This window comes from Nyctibius grandis, chromosome 21 (genome assembly GCF_013368605.1).
Source record: "Nyctibius grandis isolate bNycGra1 chromosome 21, bNycGra1.pri, whole genome shotgun sequence".
In the NCBI taxonomy this organism is placed as follows: Eukaryota; Metazoa; Chordata; class Aves; order Nyctibiiformes; family Nyctibiidae; genus Nyctibius; species Nyctibius grandis.
Genome location: NC_090678.1, coordinates 3120890 through 3141256, shown reverse-complemented (window position 1 = coordinate 3141256; position 20367 = coordinate 3120890). Strand labels below are relative to the sequence as shown.

Below are 20367 nucleotides of genomic sequence, written 5' to 3'. Positions count from 1 at the left end.
TTGCTGACAGTGCACTCTATTCCCTCAGCTAAGTCATTAATGAATATATTGAATAGTGCTGGTCCCAGGAGGGGAAGACAACTGACACCGCTTAGGATAACTACTTTCTATTTTCTCCTCTTGACTCTCTGTTTAATTACACTCCGCTTTACAACTTGGAATAATGACGACAGTTCATTGGGCTGATGTTTTCCTGCTCCAGTGTACCAAGGCACTGTACCCCCACCCCACTTCAGCAGCACTACCTTGTGTTATGTGATATCACCTGCGGCACAGGTCCAGCACCAGTGTGGGGATCAGAGAGGTGCAGTACACTAAGACTGTGATGGTGACTGAAATTAGTGCCATCACTGGGGACTTAATTGCCTACAGCTACTTGATTAATGCTGAGGAGCACAGCTGAATGAGTAGATCGAGTTTCTCACACCAGGATTGGGTGTTTCTTTTCATGATGGTGTTATGCCCTTTTTTTCTCCAAGTTCACTTTGGCCCCTTTCTCACCTCACCTCTGGAACACCACACTTCAATTTGCAGAGAGCTTTTAGTAAATTAATCCTGAGAGCAGACTGTTAGGTAGGTAAAGCTCCCTGGGACAACAGCAGTTGGTGCTGCTCCCAGCCCTTCACCCCTGTTTCTGGAGGGTAACTCATGGTGCAGGCAGGAGGTGGACATGGCCCTTCACCCCCCTCTCTGGTTCTCCTCAGCCCAAACTTGAGCTGGAGGAGGGGCAGTTAAATATCCTCCTTTGTCTTTAACAAGACGTTTCAAATGTCTGTAGGTTGAAGGACACAAAGACACATCACAGCCAAGCCTGTGGTGCAAGGGTTTCCCAACAGGTACCTTTAATGTGTTCGCATCAGCAGCAAGCAGTCAGTGCTAGTTTTGGCACCAGGAGTTAGATGTGCAGCACTACACATTAGACACCAAGTCATCCCACCTGACGTTTTATCCGTAGGAATAGAGAAAGTGAACTACAACATAGTACTATGAGCACGTACGAAACCAAGTTATTCGTGTTCTATCAATCACACTTTCAGCTTTGTAATATTAGAACAATAAACTCAAGACAGTTACTGAGCAGGTGGCAAGAGTTTAAAACCAGGAGAAAACCCCCCCGCTGACGGTTTTGTTTCACGCAGGTTAGCTCACCCCCAGTAACAAAACTGCCCTACACAAAGCACCCGCTGCGCTTTTGTCAAAATATTGGGAGCCAAAATAACTTCCCCACCCTCGAGTCACAGCTATGTTATGTTCAGAAACTCCATTCAGCTCTAACCCCCGTGTCGCATACCCAGTTACGCTGCTGGAGCAGAGGCAGCAGCTCACGTCCAGTGGTAAATCAGTTCTCCCCCTCAGCTCGATGAACTCCGAGGTTCTCTGCTTCAATAACCATGGATCTGCCATTTTCATGTCAACAGGTAAAACACGCTGCTGAGCATATAAAAACTGCTATAAAAAAGGCAATCGTAAAAGAGAAGGTAGTGGCAGGCATGTCAGCTTAGTTTAATAAAAAAAATAGCCATTCTATCTATTTAAATAAGGCTTCTTGTTACAGATTGTTCCAGTTACTGAAGGAAAACAAGGCCTGACGAAAAAAAAATAAAAAGATCCCCCGTAAACCTTACACTCCCTGCCCTAGGAACACATCCTACAGGAAAAAGTCGTTTAATGGGCAAAGTGACAAAACAAACACCGGGGGAAGCTCCTGAAATGATATGCCCAGGCTAGTTTCTCTTGCATTATCTTCAAAAAACTTAAAAAAAAAAAAACAAAAAAAAGAAACAAACCCTAAAACAAAGTTCTAAAATACACAAAAAAACCCTTCATCTTGATATTCTTTCCAAAACAAGTATGTACAGCACATTAATATGCAATATGCAAAAGCTCTGTGTTGCTGTTGGCAACATCTATGCCCTCCCCTACCCTATTCACATGTGTACCTCTACTAAAACACAGTTACATCACTAAGCCTGTTAGTTTGAAAAGGGAATTTAATTCACTTAGAACTTGTAAATTTTGGTGTAGGGGCTCCACTCGTTTGACTCTGGGTTGTAGACTTCAACTGTGTTCAAGAATTCGTTGCCATCGAATCCCCCAACTGCATAAATAGTGTTTGCCACCGTCGTGATGCCGGCGTTGCTCCTCGGAGTAGTCATGCTCCCCATCATCTTCCACTCGTTCTTCGCAGGGTCGTACATCTCCACGCAGCTCACGGCGTGAGAGCCGTCGAAGCCTCCGCCAACGAAGAGTTTTCCTAGCAAAAGGAGACAAAGCCAACGTTTCACGGTGGTCACACCACCTGTGTCACCACACAGCCTCCTTTCGGGGAGACAAACCAAGCCAGAATGAAGGAACTTGAGGTTTGCTGTGAGAAACCTTTGCCTTATTCACGGGCTGAAGTTACGGTATTGACCTGCTTTGGGTCTCTGGAGTGTTACAGGTGATCAGAAGTTATCTCAGGGTAAGTGCAAAGTCCAAATTCAGACAGATGCAGTTGTTGAAGCTGCATGGTGATGTTTTGACAAAAGAAAGGGGTGTGGGGGGAATGCCCCAAAATAAAACAAAGTGTTTTTGTTTCTCTGGTTACAGTTTTTAACTAAAATTGGAGGCCCAGCCAGGTTTTTGGTGTATTGTTTCCTCCCTGAGAAGGAATACAGCTTTGCATTCTACTTGCATCGTAGTTTAACATGAAAAACTCCTCAAGCCCAAGGGGTTGTGTAAGCCTACCGTCACGAACAGCCACTCCAGCTCCCCGCCGAGCCACGTTCATGGGAGCAATCAGGGTCCAAGTGTTGTTCTCCGGATTGTAGCGCTCCACGCTGCTCAGGCAGTTCCACGACTCTGCTCCTCCGATGATGTACAAATATCCACCCAGCTCACACACTGCAGACTGATGTCTCCCTGCAATCAAACACCAGGAAAGAGATCAGTCACCCCTGCCTACACTTCCCTGTGGCCAAGGTGCCATGGTCTGGCCATCTCCATGCAAATAAACATGCTTAGTCTTCACAGAATCAATCGGGTTGGAAGAGCCCTCAGGGATCATCGAGTCCAACCATTGCCCTGACACCACCATGGCAACTAGACCAGGGCACTAAGTGCCATGTCCAGTCTTTTCTTAAACCCCTCCAGAGATGGTGACTCCACCACCTCCCTGGGCAGCCCCTTCCAATGGCTAAAGACCCTGGCTGAGAAGAAATTCTTCCTAATGTCCAACCTGAACCTCCCCTGGTGAAGCTTGAGGCTGTGTCCTCTTGTCCTGTCGCTAGTTGCCTGGGAGAAGAGGCCGACTCCCACTTCACTACAACCTCCCTTCAGGTAGTTGTAGACTGCAATAAGGTCACCTCTGAGCCTCCTCTTCTCCAGGCTAAACACCCCCAGCTCCCTCAGCCGTTCCTCGTAGGTCAGACCCTCCAGACCCTTCCCCAGCTTGGTCGCCCTCCTCTGGACTCGCTCCAACACCTCAACATCTCTCTTGAAGTGCAGGGCCCAGAACTGGACACAGGATTCAAGTGCGGCCTCACCAGTGCCGAGTACAGAGGGACGATCCCTTCCCCACACCGGCTGGCTACACTATTCCTAAGAGAGGCCAGGATGCCATTGGCCTTCTTGGCCACCTGGGCACACTGCTGGCTCAGCCCAGCACAGAAGTCGTGCCCTAACATTATGCCACAGCAGCTGACATTTAAACAGGTGGTTTTTTTGTTTGGTTTAGTTTTAAACCTGCAGTTCTGCAATCACCTGTTTCCCCTCCCTCCCAAACCACACAGCAAACTTACGGATATTAAGGGGAGCACAGCTTGTCCAGGATTTTGTTACGGGATCAAACACATCACAGTTCTTAAGGCCCTTTTGGCCATAAGGATCTGAGCCACCAACAATGTACAGTTTTCCGTTCAGGGCACATACTCCTATTGATACAGGAAAGAATAATAAGCAAGCTAATAAATGAATACATTTAAATAAAAACAACAGTCGATCAACTGCAGATGTGTTACCTGCATTGCAGCGGTTGGTTCTCAGTTCTGGAACAGGAGTCCAGTCATCTATGTCTGGTTCATACATTTCTCCGCAGCTCAAGTCATCTGAGTGACCATTCGACCCACCCACAACATAGAGCTGCCCCTAAACAGAAGGAATAAATACCTGCTTCACGTATAAGTTCACAACAACTCAAGTTATTAGCACTTCAGTAATGGTGTAACTACAATTAAGCAATTTCTGTTACCATTTTATAAAGTTTACCCTGTTTCTCCCACCTACATTTACATAATGTCACGTTCCACCTGATCTCCACCCACCACCCACCATTAAAACTGCCATCTGGAACCGAGCTCTCGGCGTTCTCATGGGTGCAATGAAGGTCCAGGTGTCCTTCTGCGGATCGTAGCATTCCACTGTGCGCAAACACTCTTCTCTGTTATATCCACCTAGAAGCAAAAGGTTAGAGGGTAGCACAAAGACCAACTGCTTTGACGTTGAACACTGACTCTAACAGAGCATACAGAGTTCAGAAGCCACCGTCCCCCTCCTCACCCCCAAACGAGCAAGTTATTTACACAATTATTACTATTTCTTTTACCTGCAGCGATGAGCTTGCCGTTAAGCTCAGCCGTGCCCAGCCCAGACCGAGCATACTGCATTGGAGACATGGGCTTCTCGATGATATCGTTTGGTTGAAGCTCGAAGCTCAGACTCTTCAGCAGTCGTGGCGTGCTGGTGGGAGAGCTCTGAGGGCTGTTACGGCCGTGCAGGAATATCACGCACAGCACACCATCCAGAACGGCAAGACACAGGTAGGTGTTACCTGTGGTCAGGAGAAAAGAAGAGACCATCAGTATAATACAATTTTAGGTGAATGCCAACTGGGGTCTTCTGATCATGCTTCTCCCCTTAGAAGTGTGAAAACTCTTATTTTTTCTGGTTACTGGTTCCAAGCGTTAGCCTAGTTACTGAAAAATACGAGTCTTAAATGATTAATTAGTACTCAAAGGCTGTAAGACAGCAATCTAAAGACGTGCTAGGAGACAGCCTCCTCGCACACACACAGCAAATAGCTCTGTTAATTGGTCAGAGACTGCCTGTCTCCTCAGGACCTCCTGGGTAAATTACACACACCATGGGATCTGGGATGGCCCTGTCCGTAAGGGATCAAGATGTAAGCGATTCCAGTTTGGCCCCAGTTATGTTAGAAACGTCCCACAAATTACCAGGCACGTTACTTGATTTGTATCATTGGTAAGAAAAAGCACTTCTGCATTTCTGATGTTGAAGGCAATCCCTAGGGAGTGGGAGGTGGTAGGCACACAACACCAGAGGCATCTTTTAGACAAACCCTGCCCCAGTTACTCACTTGAAGTTTTCTCTGAAGCAATGATTTTCCACTCGTGTTTAGGACTCTGAACAGTAGCATTTGGAGAAACACTTCCAGAGGAGCTGCTACTAATCTGCTTGTGATCATTCTCACGTGGTGGCCTCTTCTGCAAAACCAAAAGGCAGCTACAGAAACCTAGCCAGAGACTACACCTCCTTCTACCTTCACTGCTCTGAGCTAACACATAACTATTCAAGAGAACGCTCCAGCTACCACCTCCGCAGAGCGTCATTTATAGCACACCTAAATTTTCACCAGAACATCTCGCCTACGCAGCAACAGTGGCCAAAAACCACCCTCCACCTGATCTTGGTGCTCATTTCATCCTCTGACTGCACCTTTATACTGCTGGTGCCTGACTAGAAACCAGTTCAAATTCCTAGAAGAGAGTAAGGGTTACTAGCAAGATTTTCAAATCGACAGAAAAACCTCCATCCATTTGGAGAGAACTGATCTACAAACCAGAAGCCTCACTCACAAGCTCTGCTTCTGCAACTGGAGTTAATTATATAATGCTGTTTGGAAGTGAATTAACTATTCTCCTCATTCCCTGAAGACAAATTAATTTCGCTTCAGTTCCCCTCTGTGCTCAGATTAGCTGTTTCTTGGATTTTACTCCCTTGACACTTCCCACTAACAGGAGATTCCTTTCTTCAATTAAATTTACACTGTAGCTTACATTATTTTGTTCAATTAAGAAAAACCTGAAATTTCACATTTCAGACTACACTGTGCAGTTGGTTGGGTTGTTGAGGCTGCTTCTGAACCGCTAAGAACCAATCACAAACAATTAACATTCTGTCTCTCCTGTTCAGCAGCAAAGTTTACGACCACAGCACCAAGTCTGCAACGCTTGCACGGTTCCCTGGAGGCCGATCTCTACGCAAACTGTCATAAGGCTTCAGAAATCCATCACCCAACTCCTAGTTAACCTTACACAGAGGAGTTTCATTGCTATACCCAGCTCACCAGGAAATCCAATTCATTTGTGGATAGCATTTTTGTTACTTCTGAACCTTCATCCAATTAAGAGCTCATTCTCTTATCCTTAAATTACCTCGACAGCCACAGAAATTACAAACTTTTGTAATTCAGAAATTTAAGTTACAGTTTTTCCAGGACTATCATCTATGGGTTTCTGGTGTTCATTCTCTCAACTGTTTAGAATTTCTAAAGTCAGCAATTCTTATTATCAGAAAGGATTTAAAACCAGAAAATCTTGAGAACTCTTGGCCTTATTTCTAAAAATGCATTTTTTGAATGTTCACCTCTCAGCTTCTAAGTGTTGCAAGGAGCAGTATCCAAAGGTGGTGGAGTCTGTGAAGGCTTACTAAAAACAATTAAGAAACTGGAAAATTAGCTGCCTTTTTATTTTCCTCTCTTTTCACTTCTAAAATCCATGTTCTGGGATGGAGAGTGTTTTACATAAACAGTAGCTAAAAATTTCTAGTAGTATATGTTTGTATCAGCACATAGGAGTTAAAATATTACAATATATTTGCTTCTAACTCAGTGAATTTAAACAGCCTTAATTTGTATAAACCAATTGATAATTTTCATCTCTTAGCCCTTACTTATTGTTTCTTAAACAGCCCTCACTGTGCAGAGCTGCATGTTTTTCAGGAGTTTAGAATTATTATACCTGGCTAGAACTAAAAAAATAAATATATATAAAAAAATAATCTCAAAAAGCACAAGACTGATCTGTACATGGTCAAAGCATCAGCTACCTCTAGGTCAGAAGTTACCTACTGCTGCTTTTTTAAAATCTCTCTTGCACTCTACCAGTGCAGCTGAACAAAAGAAATGGACGCTGGCAGCTGAAGGATTAGAACTCATGCCTGGAATCTTTTTCTGTGCCAAATTAACAGATGCATAAGCCATTCTCCACCGCAAGCCAAGCAGTCCATGATTCTTTAGATACTCTCTACTTTGTAGAGTATCTCTACAAAGCACAGCTGACTTGCTCCAGCTGACTGCTTTTCTACCTCTTCTTTCTTCTAACAGCCTAAGATTTATTTTGAAGTCAAACCTAAAGCACTCCGTTGTGTAAAGGCTTAGTCAGTCTGCCAAAAAAACAGAAGCAGAGGCTAAATCGTCGCCTCCAGCAGTTTTGAGAAAGACACTTTCTGGTCATGTATTTCTCTGTTAAAGCTACCGCTGCTTTCTCTGCTACGGCACCCAAGACTTCAGGTGTGCTGTAAACTGCTCTAGTCTATGTGGGGTTACCTCAGACTGTCTGCAATTTGTACCTGCACAAACTGAATGTGGTCATCATCACTGCCATACACCTCAGCCTGTCCATCTAGCAGATTTCCATCAAGCAGCTTGTGATCAGCTGAGTAGTACAGCGTTTGAACCTGCAAAAACAACAACAGAATACCCATGTGGCTACTGTCTCCATTGCTACTCAGCGACAGGCAGGTTACAAAAGGCAGTCGCCAGCATATTTCTCGTCATCTCATCTCAATCTAGCAGAATGACAAAACTAAAAGGAAGCAGATGTCATGGTGGCAATCTTCGAACACGGGATGAAGGCTCCTTACTTTCTCGGCTTGAGAGAAATCTTCATTTTCCAAGGACTTCTACTGGTTTTCCAGCACAGAAACATTCGACAAGCAAAAGGCACATTAATTTGCAGAATTACACAAATTCACAATCTCATGCAAGCATTTTCCTTATCCCCGCAAACAAGTTTTCTGCTTTGAAAAATACACATATTTATCTCGATCAAAAAAAGGTAAAGAGAAGCCAACAGTGGACTCTGAGAGAAAGGTACGGGGATGAGGGAAGACAACACAGATTTAACTTCTGGAGGAAACTGCTGTCCACAACTAAACATCAGATGCAACTGTTTCAGTGAAACGCATCCGAATTTCAACATGATCAAAGCTTTTAAAACGAGGTATTGCAAAAGGAAACATACACGTCAGAATACACGACAGTATCAACATGTACTTTTGCCTGTACAAGTCTTGCCGAAGATCTATCATGCTGGCAACAACAAACTGGGAAAATTTTGATCTTCCATGGGTTTTTGTAAAGTCCATTTTCTCCAGCCAATCCAAAATTTAGACTTCCCACTAGTTTTTTCCATTAAACACTGCCCAGGCTACATCTAGTATTAGTATTCATGAGGAAAGCCATTTAATAACACACAACTTTTAAAAGAATGCATCCTGTAAAGGAGTAAGTAAACACCATTAAATCATCATCATCGTTCTCTGCCCACAGCGGATTTTCTTAGGAGAACTGGGGCAGGACTGCTGCTTCTGTACGTGTCAATACACTTGAGGTTTCTTCTTGGTTCTTCAGCCTTGGTATCCTAGTTTTGTTAATAAACCTATGGGGAGATAAATCAACGGGGAGGAACAACCATTAGAAGCTTTTACCTACTTCACATTTACAAGTAAAACCTGCAGAGGAAAACATCAAGAACCTACGGCAAGTTTCAGTACCACCTCCCCAATTCTAAAGCAAGATACACGCCACTTTGAGGTTACTATACAGCACATAGGGAGCAAAAAAGGAAAGCGGAAGACCAGACTGAACAGTTCATTCAGCTCACCTGAACACCCCCCCAGTTTCTCAGCTTAGGGGTACCTACAGTAAAATTTAAATTCTTTAGGGTCATAGTTAAAAAAGTGGAAAAAAAAAATAAAAGAAAAAGGGATCATCCTTCATATTGACTTCTTCTTTTTTTAAAGAAGGTGTTTAATCCCATTTTCTTAAAGACTAACCTCTTCCATCAGATCTTCCAGGCTGCCTCCGTTCTCCCAGATGCTGCGCTGTACCCAGTTGATTACCTTTGTGTACAGTTTGCCATTGCTGGGGAGGCCAACATTGTCTTCCAGCATTACTTCAAGCTTGAATTAGAAGACGAAAGGATGATTTACTCTATAGGTATTACCCTTGCATTTGTCACATACTGTACTTTGTGTAGCAAGCATTACTCTACCGCAGAGCTAGAAAACACCACCTACGAGGAGCTTTCAGCCTGTGCCACTGAAACTAGGAAGCACATTTAAGTCCAACTGCAGTCATCTTTCACGCTTAGAAAGGATGATAGTATGTACCCTCTACAGTTAAGGTTCACAGTAGTATTAATTTTACACACATCCAGAATTTTCATGTTGTTGGTAAAAGTCAGTACACCAAGTTTTCTCACTCCCCAAAAGGAAGCCACACTAGTTGCTCCTTGGGTTGCTTTTTGGCAATCCCATACCAGAAGGAAGACTACAAACTGAAGCTAACCTTTAACCGTGGAAGTTTGAGAAATTCTTCCTGTTCTGAAATCTGTAAAAGATGTTCCTGAATGTAGCCATCGATCTTGTTCAACAAACGCGAGTCTCCCATACAGCTTGCAAAGTTTCGGTAAGAGATGCAGCTCTGAATATCCATCTTGGACAGCAAATAGTCACCACAAACCTTTGAAGAAAAAAAGGCTGCAGCTTAGTTTCGAGTAGACAAGATTTTAATATGTTTACATTATCCATCCCAACATTCAGAAGCCGTTTTGCTTACACGAGTGGACAAATACAAAACTTAACTTCAGAGAATCCTTCAGCACAAAGATAACGCAAGTGGAAGCGATAGATAATGATGTCAATCAACACAACGCTAATGAACATCTAAAGAAGCTTATCTGATGAGCACTTTTTCTACAGAATAATCATTTTTTGTCTCACTAACACCAAAAAGCAGCCTGAGAAAGCAGAACGGATGTCTGGAAGATCCAAGAACTGTACCTGCTTAACTCTTTCCATCTTCAACTTCTTTGCTGCAGAGTATACATCTTTCACCAGTTCTTTATCAGCTTTTAACCTATTAAAGAAAGAAATTTATCTTCATTATTTTGATTTTTTAAAATGAAAATCTACTCTCTCTAGTTTCTGTCAAAACTACTTACTGAGCAGTATAGGCATAATTCAGCAGAACTTCAACAGCTTCTGGATTGAGATCATCGAATTTAACGTGGGAAATTCCATGAGAATCACTATCACTATTGAAGATTTCAAACAGGTAGGGACTGCAGCAAGCTAGCACGGCTCGGTGCGCCAACATCTCATGTCCACATACCTTTATTTAAAGCACAAATAAGAAACCCACATGCTGGTAAGAATTTTTTTTTTAAACTACATTTGTATTATAACAGTATAAAGTCCTACCCAAGTGAATGTCACAGTTCAAATCAATTTTTCATATCAATACAGTCTCCAATTTATGTCAGCTGAAAAAAGTTAGCGTCACTTCTCAAAGTATATCAGATTGTTATTTTTTTATGTATGCATTTTTTCAGATAAATCAAACTCTAAAATGTCATGGCTCACCATCAGTGAGGCACACAGCGTTACACGGTGTAACAAAAACCCACCACATTCAACCATGGTACTTGGACAGAAAAAGTTACCTGGAGACGGACATCGCAGAACTGACCGCTTTTACGTAAGGCATTTAGTTTGGCAACAGATGACTCGATGAAGTTTTCATCTTCAAACATCAAATATCCATTAGGAATCATTTTGGTATTGGGCTGGCTGAAAACAGAATGTATAAAGTTTACAGCTACCAGCATTTTGCTCCAGTATAGAAGTACTATTAACACATTGTTTGCAAACAAACATTCAAATTAAATTTGAATTTAAAATAAAAATCCATCTCAAGAAAAAAGCCTAGAAGAGTACTACTGCTGATGAGTACATGTTGCCAACAGTCCTTTGGATTGACTGGATTAATGATTTTCAGAGCGTGAGGCCACAACTTTTAACTTGTCCACATCACTTCAGTGGGTACCAACTTCACAACTACACGCAGAACCTGTGCTAGCTCCGTGGGAGCAAGTTGGAAACCACTGGATTTCACAAAAATCTTTATTCCCTTCTATAAAGATCGGATTTGGTAGATTCATCCCTGTTTTCTGTTCACTGCATGAAACCTGGCATACTTCATCTTTTGTACAGACCCAAAAATCAGCTACAGTGAAAAATAAGAACTGAGAATTTAAAGTAACGAGTGAAGTAGAGGAATAGCTATAGAAATAATTTTTTGTTTAATTTTATGACTTAATTAAATATTTCAGAGTAGCTGGAAGTCATGAAAGAACATTAGCACCAAATAGACAGAATTAACTATATTCTGAACAACTACCATGTATTTTAAGTCATCACAAAGCTAAAACAACTTCCCCTGAAGATCTTGCCTATATACAAACATATCACCTCAGGTAAATTGGACCAAGACTGGAAAAATAACTTCAGGAAACTAACTTCTGAATTTGGAGGCGATTTTAAAGGTCATTTAATTGGGTTTTTAGATAAGCACTTTTAGGAAAAGTCCACTTTACAAATAGGGAGCTAATGAAGAACATTAAAATCTGATCCTGAGGTGACCTAATGAATTTGAAATAATAATTAAAAGAAAAAAAATCAAATTTTTAATTTTGAGCTGCTAACATAGATGAAAGTATACTTTCCTCAACAATTTTAAAGAATATGTGGGATGCTAGTAATGTTACCAGCCACAATTTCTATTTCCATCTGAAGTTGAAGATTCTGCAGATCAGACTAAACAAGAAAACCCCCAAAACAGAAAAAGTGGATAGTTAAAAAATCAGTAATAAAAATAGCAAGCCCCACACAAAATCATTCTAGTGTTAATCCTTTTAAATTCACTTACTACCGAAAGCATTTGACCCTAAACTGGCAACAATAATCTTCCTTATAAAGATTATTATCCATTTGTATACACTTTCATTTGTTGTGTTTTATTAAAAAAAAAAAAGGACAGCAAGGTTTTAAAGTCACAGAATTTCAGCAAAAGTCTGAAATATTGTATATGCAGCTAACAGTATCAACTTACCGGGCAAATATATTACCGTAAATTTTTAACTGGGAGATCTTAAAATAATCCAATAGTATCACTGTGTTAAAACGGAGCACTTCAATTTCAATATCTTCTGGTAGGGAAGATGTTTGTTGAAATGCAAAAGCAGACGGGTCTTCGCAGCTGCAATATGGATTCCAAAACTATCAGGCTTGAAGATGATGTAATCAAGTCCTTAAGAGCTATAGACATGAATTTCTTCCGTGATAATCATGCATCATAATCTGCAATAAAGGAGACATCATCGAGTAAGGACAATAGATAGTGCTGTTATGTATTTCAGATGAAGCTCTAATAGTGCCCTACAGTATCAGTTCCTGACCCAAACAAGTTGTTCTTCACAAGACAGCCTGAAAACTTCCCTTTCGACACCAATCCATTCTCATGCCTAACGAGAGGTCACCACATCGATTCTTATACCCACAGAGACAAGAAAGTGGCTAAATCAGTGCTCAGAGAAAAGGTTAGAACAGCTGAATCCCATTTTTAGACAATTCCTTACCAACCCTAACCTTCAGCACTTCCTATATCTAGATCATTGTTGCCTGCTTACATAAGTAGGTAACTCTTAAGTAACACAACAAAAATGACTAAATTTTAAAAAAGAAACCCATCCACATGCCTCCTACCTTTTGCTTTTCCTGTACTCATCTACTTATATCCTTCTTCTACTGAATGCCTAAAATGGACTGAAGATGGATTAAGGACACGTCTGAAATGACTGGGCATGTCTCCAGTCTCTGATACTTCCAAAAATAATTATATAAAGTCAGAAATTGCTATTTTGATGAAAACTTTCTTAGATAAAAAGTCTCTTTGCTACCCTGCAAACAGAATCTGTTAAGTTCTGGTCAAGTTCTGCACTGGTAGTGCAGGCTGGGGTAGCTCTGCTGGGATTCTGCATGAGGGCAGGCTGTTTATGCTGGGCTTTTTCGGGGAGGAGAGCAGAGGAGGAGGAGCAGCAGCGGGGAGGGAACAGGCCACTAACACCCACTCTGGAACTTTCCATTACCCTGCTGCCACCTCAGGAAAACATCGATCGCTTCATCCACTTGAGTTCCCCGCTCCAGTTCCAAAACTATATTTGTATCTACAGATTAAATGCCACACTGGGAATCAGGTTTCCTAGAAATAGGTGCAGCTTGTTTCTCCTCGTCAAAATTTAAGTGTCACCTATGTTGTAGGCAAGAGGAGTCTCACAGCCCGACTGCCCGGCCCACGCTCACGCACGGGATGGTTTTGGCAGGAGCTGCACCTCCCTTGGTCTCTAAGCAGCGCAGCAGCTCAAGCGCTAGGCCAATTCTCAGGAGCAGCAAGGGCATCATCCCACAACGTACCAGCTCCACAGGAAACCTGCTGCCATCCTTCACAGCTTCTCGCAACCCTGCAGACAGAACGCTTCAGCCAGCACATAACCAGGTAGAAAGAATTAATGTGAGTTAAGTCTGGCTGCTACAACAGACATGAACACCTGGTTGATTCTGTGATGTAAAGAAGGAAACAACTGCTCCAGAGTCTGTCTGTAACACGGTACCCCCTCACGCAGGGAGGACTATGGGAACAGCACCCCAATGACTATAACTTTCTACAACACGCTCTAATGTCATACTTTGCTAGGAAAAAAAACTCCATAGATGTAATGTATGTTCTTTTTATAATCCTACAAGCAAGTTCTGAAACTGAAACCAAGATCTCTTTACCAAATATTATTTAACTAAGCCCTTGGAAGTCAACACTTCTCTTGTTGGTACAACTGGCATAACCTTTCCCATTTCTAAAGCAATCAAAACATTTTACTTCTCAAAAACATAAGCAAACAGTCTGATGCCCACATTTTCCCCAAAGATTCACCTCAACTGAAACACTGTGTTGTTCAGAGATGCAGAGGTAGTAACACAAGTGTTGCAATGAATTAACTTAGAAAGTTGGAAGAATATATTATGCTTCACCAAGACTATCCACAAACGTACAAGAGAATACCACCAAGAGCCCTCTGACTTTATCATTTCAGATTTTAAACCTTCCGTTTCTGCTGTAGGAATTAATCCAGACACGACAGCTAGACTTACCTAGCCAAAAGCAAACTACAGCAGCACCTAAAACGGACAGTCAAGGGAGACAAGCTCCGAGTCCCAGGGGGGAGCTACACTGGGTGGTCGGTACAGCGTCAGACCATGTTGGTGCAAAGGCTTGGACCACCCCTGTCCCCACTTGCTTGATTCTGAGCACATCACCTTATCCACCTTGCTCACACTGGTTTGAAACCAGCTTTTTCCTCGACTGCCCGATCTCTCAAAGAAGTTCTGTTGTTAACTCAGGGCTGTAATTACCAAAGCAAATTAAATGTGTATTGCTACCACAGTTCAGACAAACGGGCTACTGGTCTGCTCGGGCATCACGTTATGCATTCCCCCATTCAATATTCATCAAGATTGCTGTTAATTACCAGTATTGAGGCTTTGGGGAGATTTCAAGTTACACAACAACTATTCAAACAATTTCAACTAAATTCCAGAATCATCCTCGTTCAGTTTACATCTCTGGGCATGTTTTGACACGTTCTGCTGTAACGGAAGAACTTTATTCCAACTGCAGTGTTTCACCTTTGCCTGATGTACTTGCTTACGACCTTCAAGACCTATAAAGGACATTTAAAATAATTCTGGATTGAAATGGAAGACTTGTCTTTTAAAGTCCTCTTTTGTGCATGAGGTCAAAACCACACGCTCTGCATTTATGCATCTGATAGTATTGTCCAATCTGAATATCTAGGAATTTGAACGCCTTAAGTATTGCCACAAAGTTTCAACACCTTGTGTGTGAACCCTGGCTGATATTACCCCTCAAAAAGGCATTAAATAGCACAAGCACACTCATTACTTTCTGCCTTCTTTTCGGTTTGCTATGCTACTGCTGGAACAAAAGCCAAACATTCATCCAAAATTCAAAGAAAAGCCAAGAACGCTGGATTTTCTGCTTTAAAGGTTATAAACAGGTAAACAGATTTCTTTCTCAAATTATTTTAAGCATCTAAATAACTTTGTCCTCACCTTCCCCCTCCCCTCTTGCTTATACTCCCTTCTAGCTCACCACATCAAGAGCTGTCAGTGGCTTTTTCTTGGTAATTTGCCAGGATTTTAAATTTTTTAAACCACGTGTGATGTTCACAGATCACTGTCAGCCAGGTAAAGTACGAAGTCTGATGCCTCTGAAATGATTACTTCTCAAGCTCCACCAAAATGCAATTATTCAAACATGACAGGCCAGAAGCCATCAAGCATTCACGTGCTGCGTTGGGATGATACGGCTGTACCCAAATAGAGGAATGCCAGTACTCAAACGTCTGCCCAGTCGCTCGATTTAAACATATCTGTGTTCTAATAATTGTGTTTCCTAAACACTTACTGGTATGCACAGATTGAGGTTTTAATTTGCTACATATACATACCACTGGACCACGAAAGATTCATGGCTCATAATACACTCAAGAGATAAATTTGCTGCATGTAACTGACTTCAAGAAGAGAAATTTCCCCCTTTTAAACTCAGCTTCCCATTTCACTGTATGTGCATTTAAAAACTCCCCTAAATAACAACAATACTAAGTCTTCTCATCCTTCACTACACTATCCTCTTATATGTATCATGCAAATACTACTGCAATATGATTAGCTCAGTTACAAGAGCAAATAAATGTCATAATTAATACACTTCAAATTGTTAACTGTGTTTAGAATTTAGGATCTGTTCATCCCAATTTCTTTTGAACAGTTGTTCGCCGCAGAAAACGCCCCAACATTTAAAAAACCTGCTGCCTGATGATTACTGTTGAATTTCTGAGATCTAAAAACTTGTTATCGTGGACTCTTGACTGCAGAGCCACTTCCAGCAGAGGTACAAGCTGTGGTCTCAGGTGAGGTACCAAGAAGACAGGGCCCAGAGCCACATACTGAGGCAAAAGTCACCTTGCCCATGACCTAATACCACAGGTAGTGTTTGTTTTTCCTCCCACCTGAGAGCTCTCATCTTTAGTAGAGTCCGTTGGTACTTCCCATGTGCAGTATTTCATTTAAAAAAAGTAAACAAAGCCCTTGCTTTGTGCCAATTTTGCACAAACTTCTTTTTTTAATCAGCTTAAGGTACTACCTCTTCAGCTCACAAGTAAAACACTAACTTAGGGGGAGATATTTTTTAATCTTTTGATTAAAAGTCGATACTTGTTGATACAATGACAGATACTTGATTGGCATTTGTTGTTCCACTGGAAAAAAAAATGGAATTTAACACCACAGTTGCTGCTTTTTAGTTGCTGTGGGCTTTCTGGCTTTTCACAGCCCAGTTCAGAAGAAATGTAGGTCACATCTATGATACTCACAGCCCATTGCCTGTATCAGAAGATAAAACCAGACGTCCCCAAAAATTTGCTTTCATACATTAGCATTTATTTATGGTAAAAACACATGATCTTTTCATGGTGGAGTTTGCATTTAGGCAAAACATCATGGACCAAGCCACGTATCAACCACCAAACAGGCTTGACTTCTTCACACCACTGCTTTAAAACAAGACTCACAGAATTCATATCAATTTTGTTTTGCATATTCACTTTTCAGTTGTTTTCCACCAAAGACTTAGTCTCACTGATAACTACGACTCGTAAACAGAACTGTTCTGTTTCACTGCAGATCAGTCTCAGTCGTGCTCCCACCCCAACAGTGAGGAGAGAGGGAGAGAGTATTTGCTACCACTGGTTAAGAACTGAAGGGGAAGGAACATTTTCCCAACTCTTTTACACGCAGTCCAAGCAGATGTAATACTTGGACTGTCCTCTCTAGCGAGCAAGCCTAGAGCACTCTTTCAAACACACATTTATGTATGTAGACTTAAAACATTTAGGAGAAGCAGGTTTTATGCTTGAATGTTACTGCTCTTTCAGCTACACCACACCAGCTGCCCCTTTAGTACTCGCTCCCAGCGCCACCCCCCCCACGCTTTTGATACTGAGTCTTAGCACCGGTCACTACGTCCCCTTCCCACACTGGTTCTGCGTTTCCTCTTCTCCTTTTCCACATTATACTTTTTTTTCTTGTTGCCATAGTCTCTACACCTCTTTTTCTACCTTCTGTCTCACAGAATCTGAGCTCTTTCCTTCCCACCCCCCCCATATGGGTTTCATTTTTCTAAGACACACTTCCCACAGTTCTCCAAACATTCGTCGCACAACCAACAAACTGGTGGGGATTTTTGTCTGCGCATCATCCTTGTCTCCCACCCCTCATTCTGGGCAGGTTTTGCCTTTCTTACCATCTCTTGCTCCTTGAGTTCAAACTGAGGAAAATAAAATTAGAGCTATTTACAGTAGCTGAAGTACCATTTCCTAACTGGAAAGTATTCCCTGGCTGTTCCATCCTGTGCTCCAGGCTTGTGGCTACAAAATCCGCTTTCTAAAATTAAAACCAATCTCACCATCAAAGCACCACATCCTGCTCGGTTTCTTATTTTCTAGATCCCTGACAGAAGAGAATATATGCGATGTCTACACACCCATCACTGGAAACAAAAAAAAATCCTCCCCTTCACAAACCACGACAAATAAGGAATACTGGATTTCCCCTACTCCATCACTGCTCAGTCTTGCTGTCCTTCTTCGTAAATAACTTGGACACCTCGCCTCTCACTTTGCCAACGTTTTTCCACCCTGCGTGATACTGGAACCAAGTCACTTTTTACATCGATGGGAATCCTGGGTGAAGGAACAGCGAAGCGGCCAACGCAAAGGTATTTTCTACCTTGAAGCACCTCTGAAAAATTACTAAAAAGCTGCTAGTAATTTGTGCGTGAAGGGAGAAAATACTGTGCTTCCCCCGCCAAGAAAACCTCTGGTCATTCGTACTCATCCCCTTTCTCCAGAAGCACTAATGCGAAGTGACAGCCGCTGTTTTCACTGTATTATCTCCTACTTCCCAGAACTGGGGTAGATGACAGGGAGGGTCACGCCATGTGCTGTCAGCGGGCTGCCGGTGCTCTTCAGCCCGCAACGGCTACTTGCTTCACCCAAAGCCCGGCATTGCTGCGATCCCCTTTCTCCCCTGCTCACTACACAAGGTTTAAGCAAGCTGCCACTACGCGTAGCAACGCCTGACCTTGGAACAAGTCCCACCCGTGAGGGGAACACCTGGTCTTCTGGGCCTGGGGCTACCCCACGCTCCCACCAGCCGCTGAGGCCCATGCGGGGGCATGGGGGAACCAGCCTCAGGCCGTCCGGCCCCTCACACAACTCCGCCTCGGCGAGCGCGGCGACTTCGCGAACGCCCTCAAATACGCAACAAAAAGCCGCGGGGCCCGAGGGGCTCCTGTTCCTCCCGCCGAGGGCACGGGGAGGGAGCGGGCCGGCACCGCGGGGCCCGCCCCGCCCGCAGCCCCGGGCCGCCGCCAGCGCCGAGCGGCGAACAAAGAGCGGCGGGGCCGGCGCGGTGCCCGGCCCCTACCGGCCGCTCGATCGCTGCTGCCTCCCCCGCTCCCTGCCGCCGCCCTTCCCCTCACAGCCGGCGCGGGCCGTCCCGCTGGGGCCCGCCGCCCCCCCTCCGCGCCCCCTCCGCCGTACCTGGTCCCTCTCAGCGCAGACGATGCTGTTCATATTGGGAGCCTCCAGGCTGAGGGGGCAGCTGACGCGGAGACGCAGACCCAGCCCGCCGGGAAGAGGGAGCGGAGGGCGCAGGCAGAGCGAGGCGAGGCGCTGCCGAGGGAGGAGCGGGGGCGCGGGCACGGCGCGGCGGCAGTTGCAGTGTCACCGCACCGGCTGCGCGGCCGCAGCACTGCGTCCCGTAACCCTCCGCCTCCGCGGGGCGGGGCGGGGATGGGCGGGGCGGGGCGGGGCTGGGCGGGAGGCGGAGACATCGCTCCGCCTAGAAACAAGTCCGGCCGCGGCGCTCGCGGAGGGTGGTGGGAGGGGCCCTCCCGCCTGAGGGGGCGGCGGTTGGCCGTTGCAACCGTTAGCGGCGGCCGCGGGGCGGGAGGAGCGCGCGGGCCCGCGGCGGTGAGGGGAGCGGAGCGGTTGTCTGTACGAGTAACCGCCAGCGCGTCGGCTCCTTGTAGCTCCCCGCCACAAGCCCACCTGGTTCCGTGATTTTATTTTTAACTCACACAGAATCACACAGAATCAACCAGGTTGGAAGAGCCCTCAGGGATCATCGAGTCCAACCGTTGCCCTGACACCACCATGGCAACTAGACCAGGGCACTAAGTGCCATGGCCAGGCTTTTCTTAAACCCCTCCAGAGATGGGGACTCCACCACCTCCCTGGGCAGCCCCTTCCAATGGCTAATGACCCTTGCTGAGAAGAAATGCTTCCTAATGTCCAACCTGAACCTCCCCTGGTGAAGCTTGAGGCTGTGTCCTCTTGTCCTATCGCTAGTTGCCTGCGAGAAGAGGCCCACTCCCACTCCACTACAACCTCCCTTCAGGTAGTTGTAGACTGCACTAAGGTCACCTCTGAGCCTCCTCTTCTCCAGGCTAAACACCCCCAGCTCCCTCAGCCGTTCCTCATAGGTCAGACCCTCCAGACCCTTCACCACCTTGGTCGCCCTCCTCTGGACTCGCTCCAACACCTCAACATCTTTCTTGAAGTGCAGGGCCCAGAACTGGACACAGGTTTCAAGGTGCGGCCTCACCAGCACCGAATACAGAGGGACGATCACTTCCCTAGACCGGCTGGCTACACTATTCCTAATAGAGGCCAGGATGCCATTGGCCTTCTTGGCCACCTGGGCACACCGCTGGCTCATGTTTAGCCAGCTGTCGATCAGCACCCCCAGGTCTCTTTCTGCCGGGCCGCTTTCTAACCACTCTATCCCCAGCCTGTAGCGCTGCATGGGGTTGTTGTGGCCGAATTGTAAGACCCGGCACTTGTTCTTGTTGAACCTCATGCCGTTGGTCTCGGCCCATCTATCTAACCTGCCCAAATCCCTCTGAAGTGCCTTCCTACCCTCCAGCAGATCGACACTCCCACCCAGCTTGGTGTCATCTGCAAATTTGCTGAGGGTGCACTCAATCCCTATGTCTAGATCATCTACAAAGATATTGAACAGCACCGGCCCCAGAACTGAGCCCTG

General features: G+C 44.5%; 1 protein-coding gene across 2 annotated transcripts; it reads right to left on the bottom strand.

The window, feature by feature from the left end:
* Positions 1-812: 812 nt before the first annotated feature.
* IVNS1ABP (influenza virus NS1A binding protein) lies at positions 813-19078 on the bottom strand. 2 transcript variants are annotated; one of them, XM_068416839.1, is made up of 15 exons: positions 18861-19078; positions 12233-12480; positions 10785-10911; positions 10284-10453; positions 10123-10198; positions 9629-9802; positions 9115-9240; positions 7627-7734; positions 5354-5480; positions 4583-4807; positions 4309-4430; positions 3999-4125; positions 3780-3911; positions 2728-2901; positions 813-2254 (listed from the first exon to the last, which is right to left on the bottom strand). In XM_068416839.1, the coding sequence occupies exons 3-15, from the start codon at positions 10893-10895 to the stop codon at positions 2001-2003; spliced, it is 1926 nt and encodes a 641-aa protein (XP_068272940.1). In that variant the 5' UTR covers positions 10896-10911; positions 12233-12480; positions 18861-19078; the 3' UTR covers positions 813-2000. The 2 variants fall into 2 exon arrangements, with proteins under 2 accessions (XP_068272940.1, XP_068272941.1); XM_068416840.1 differs by lacking the exon at positions 18861-19078 and adding an exon at positions 12886-13158.
* Positions 19079-20367: the final 1289 nt, after the last annotated feature.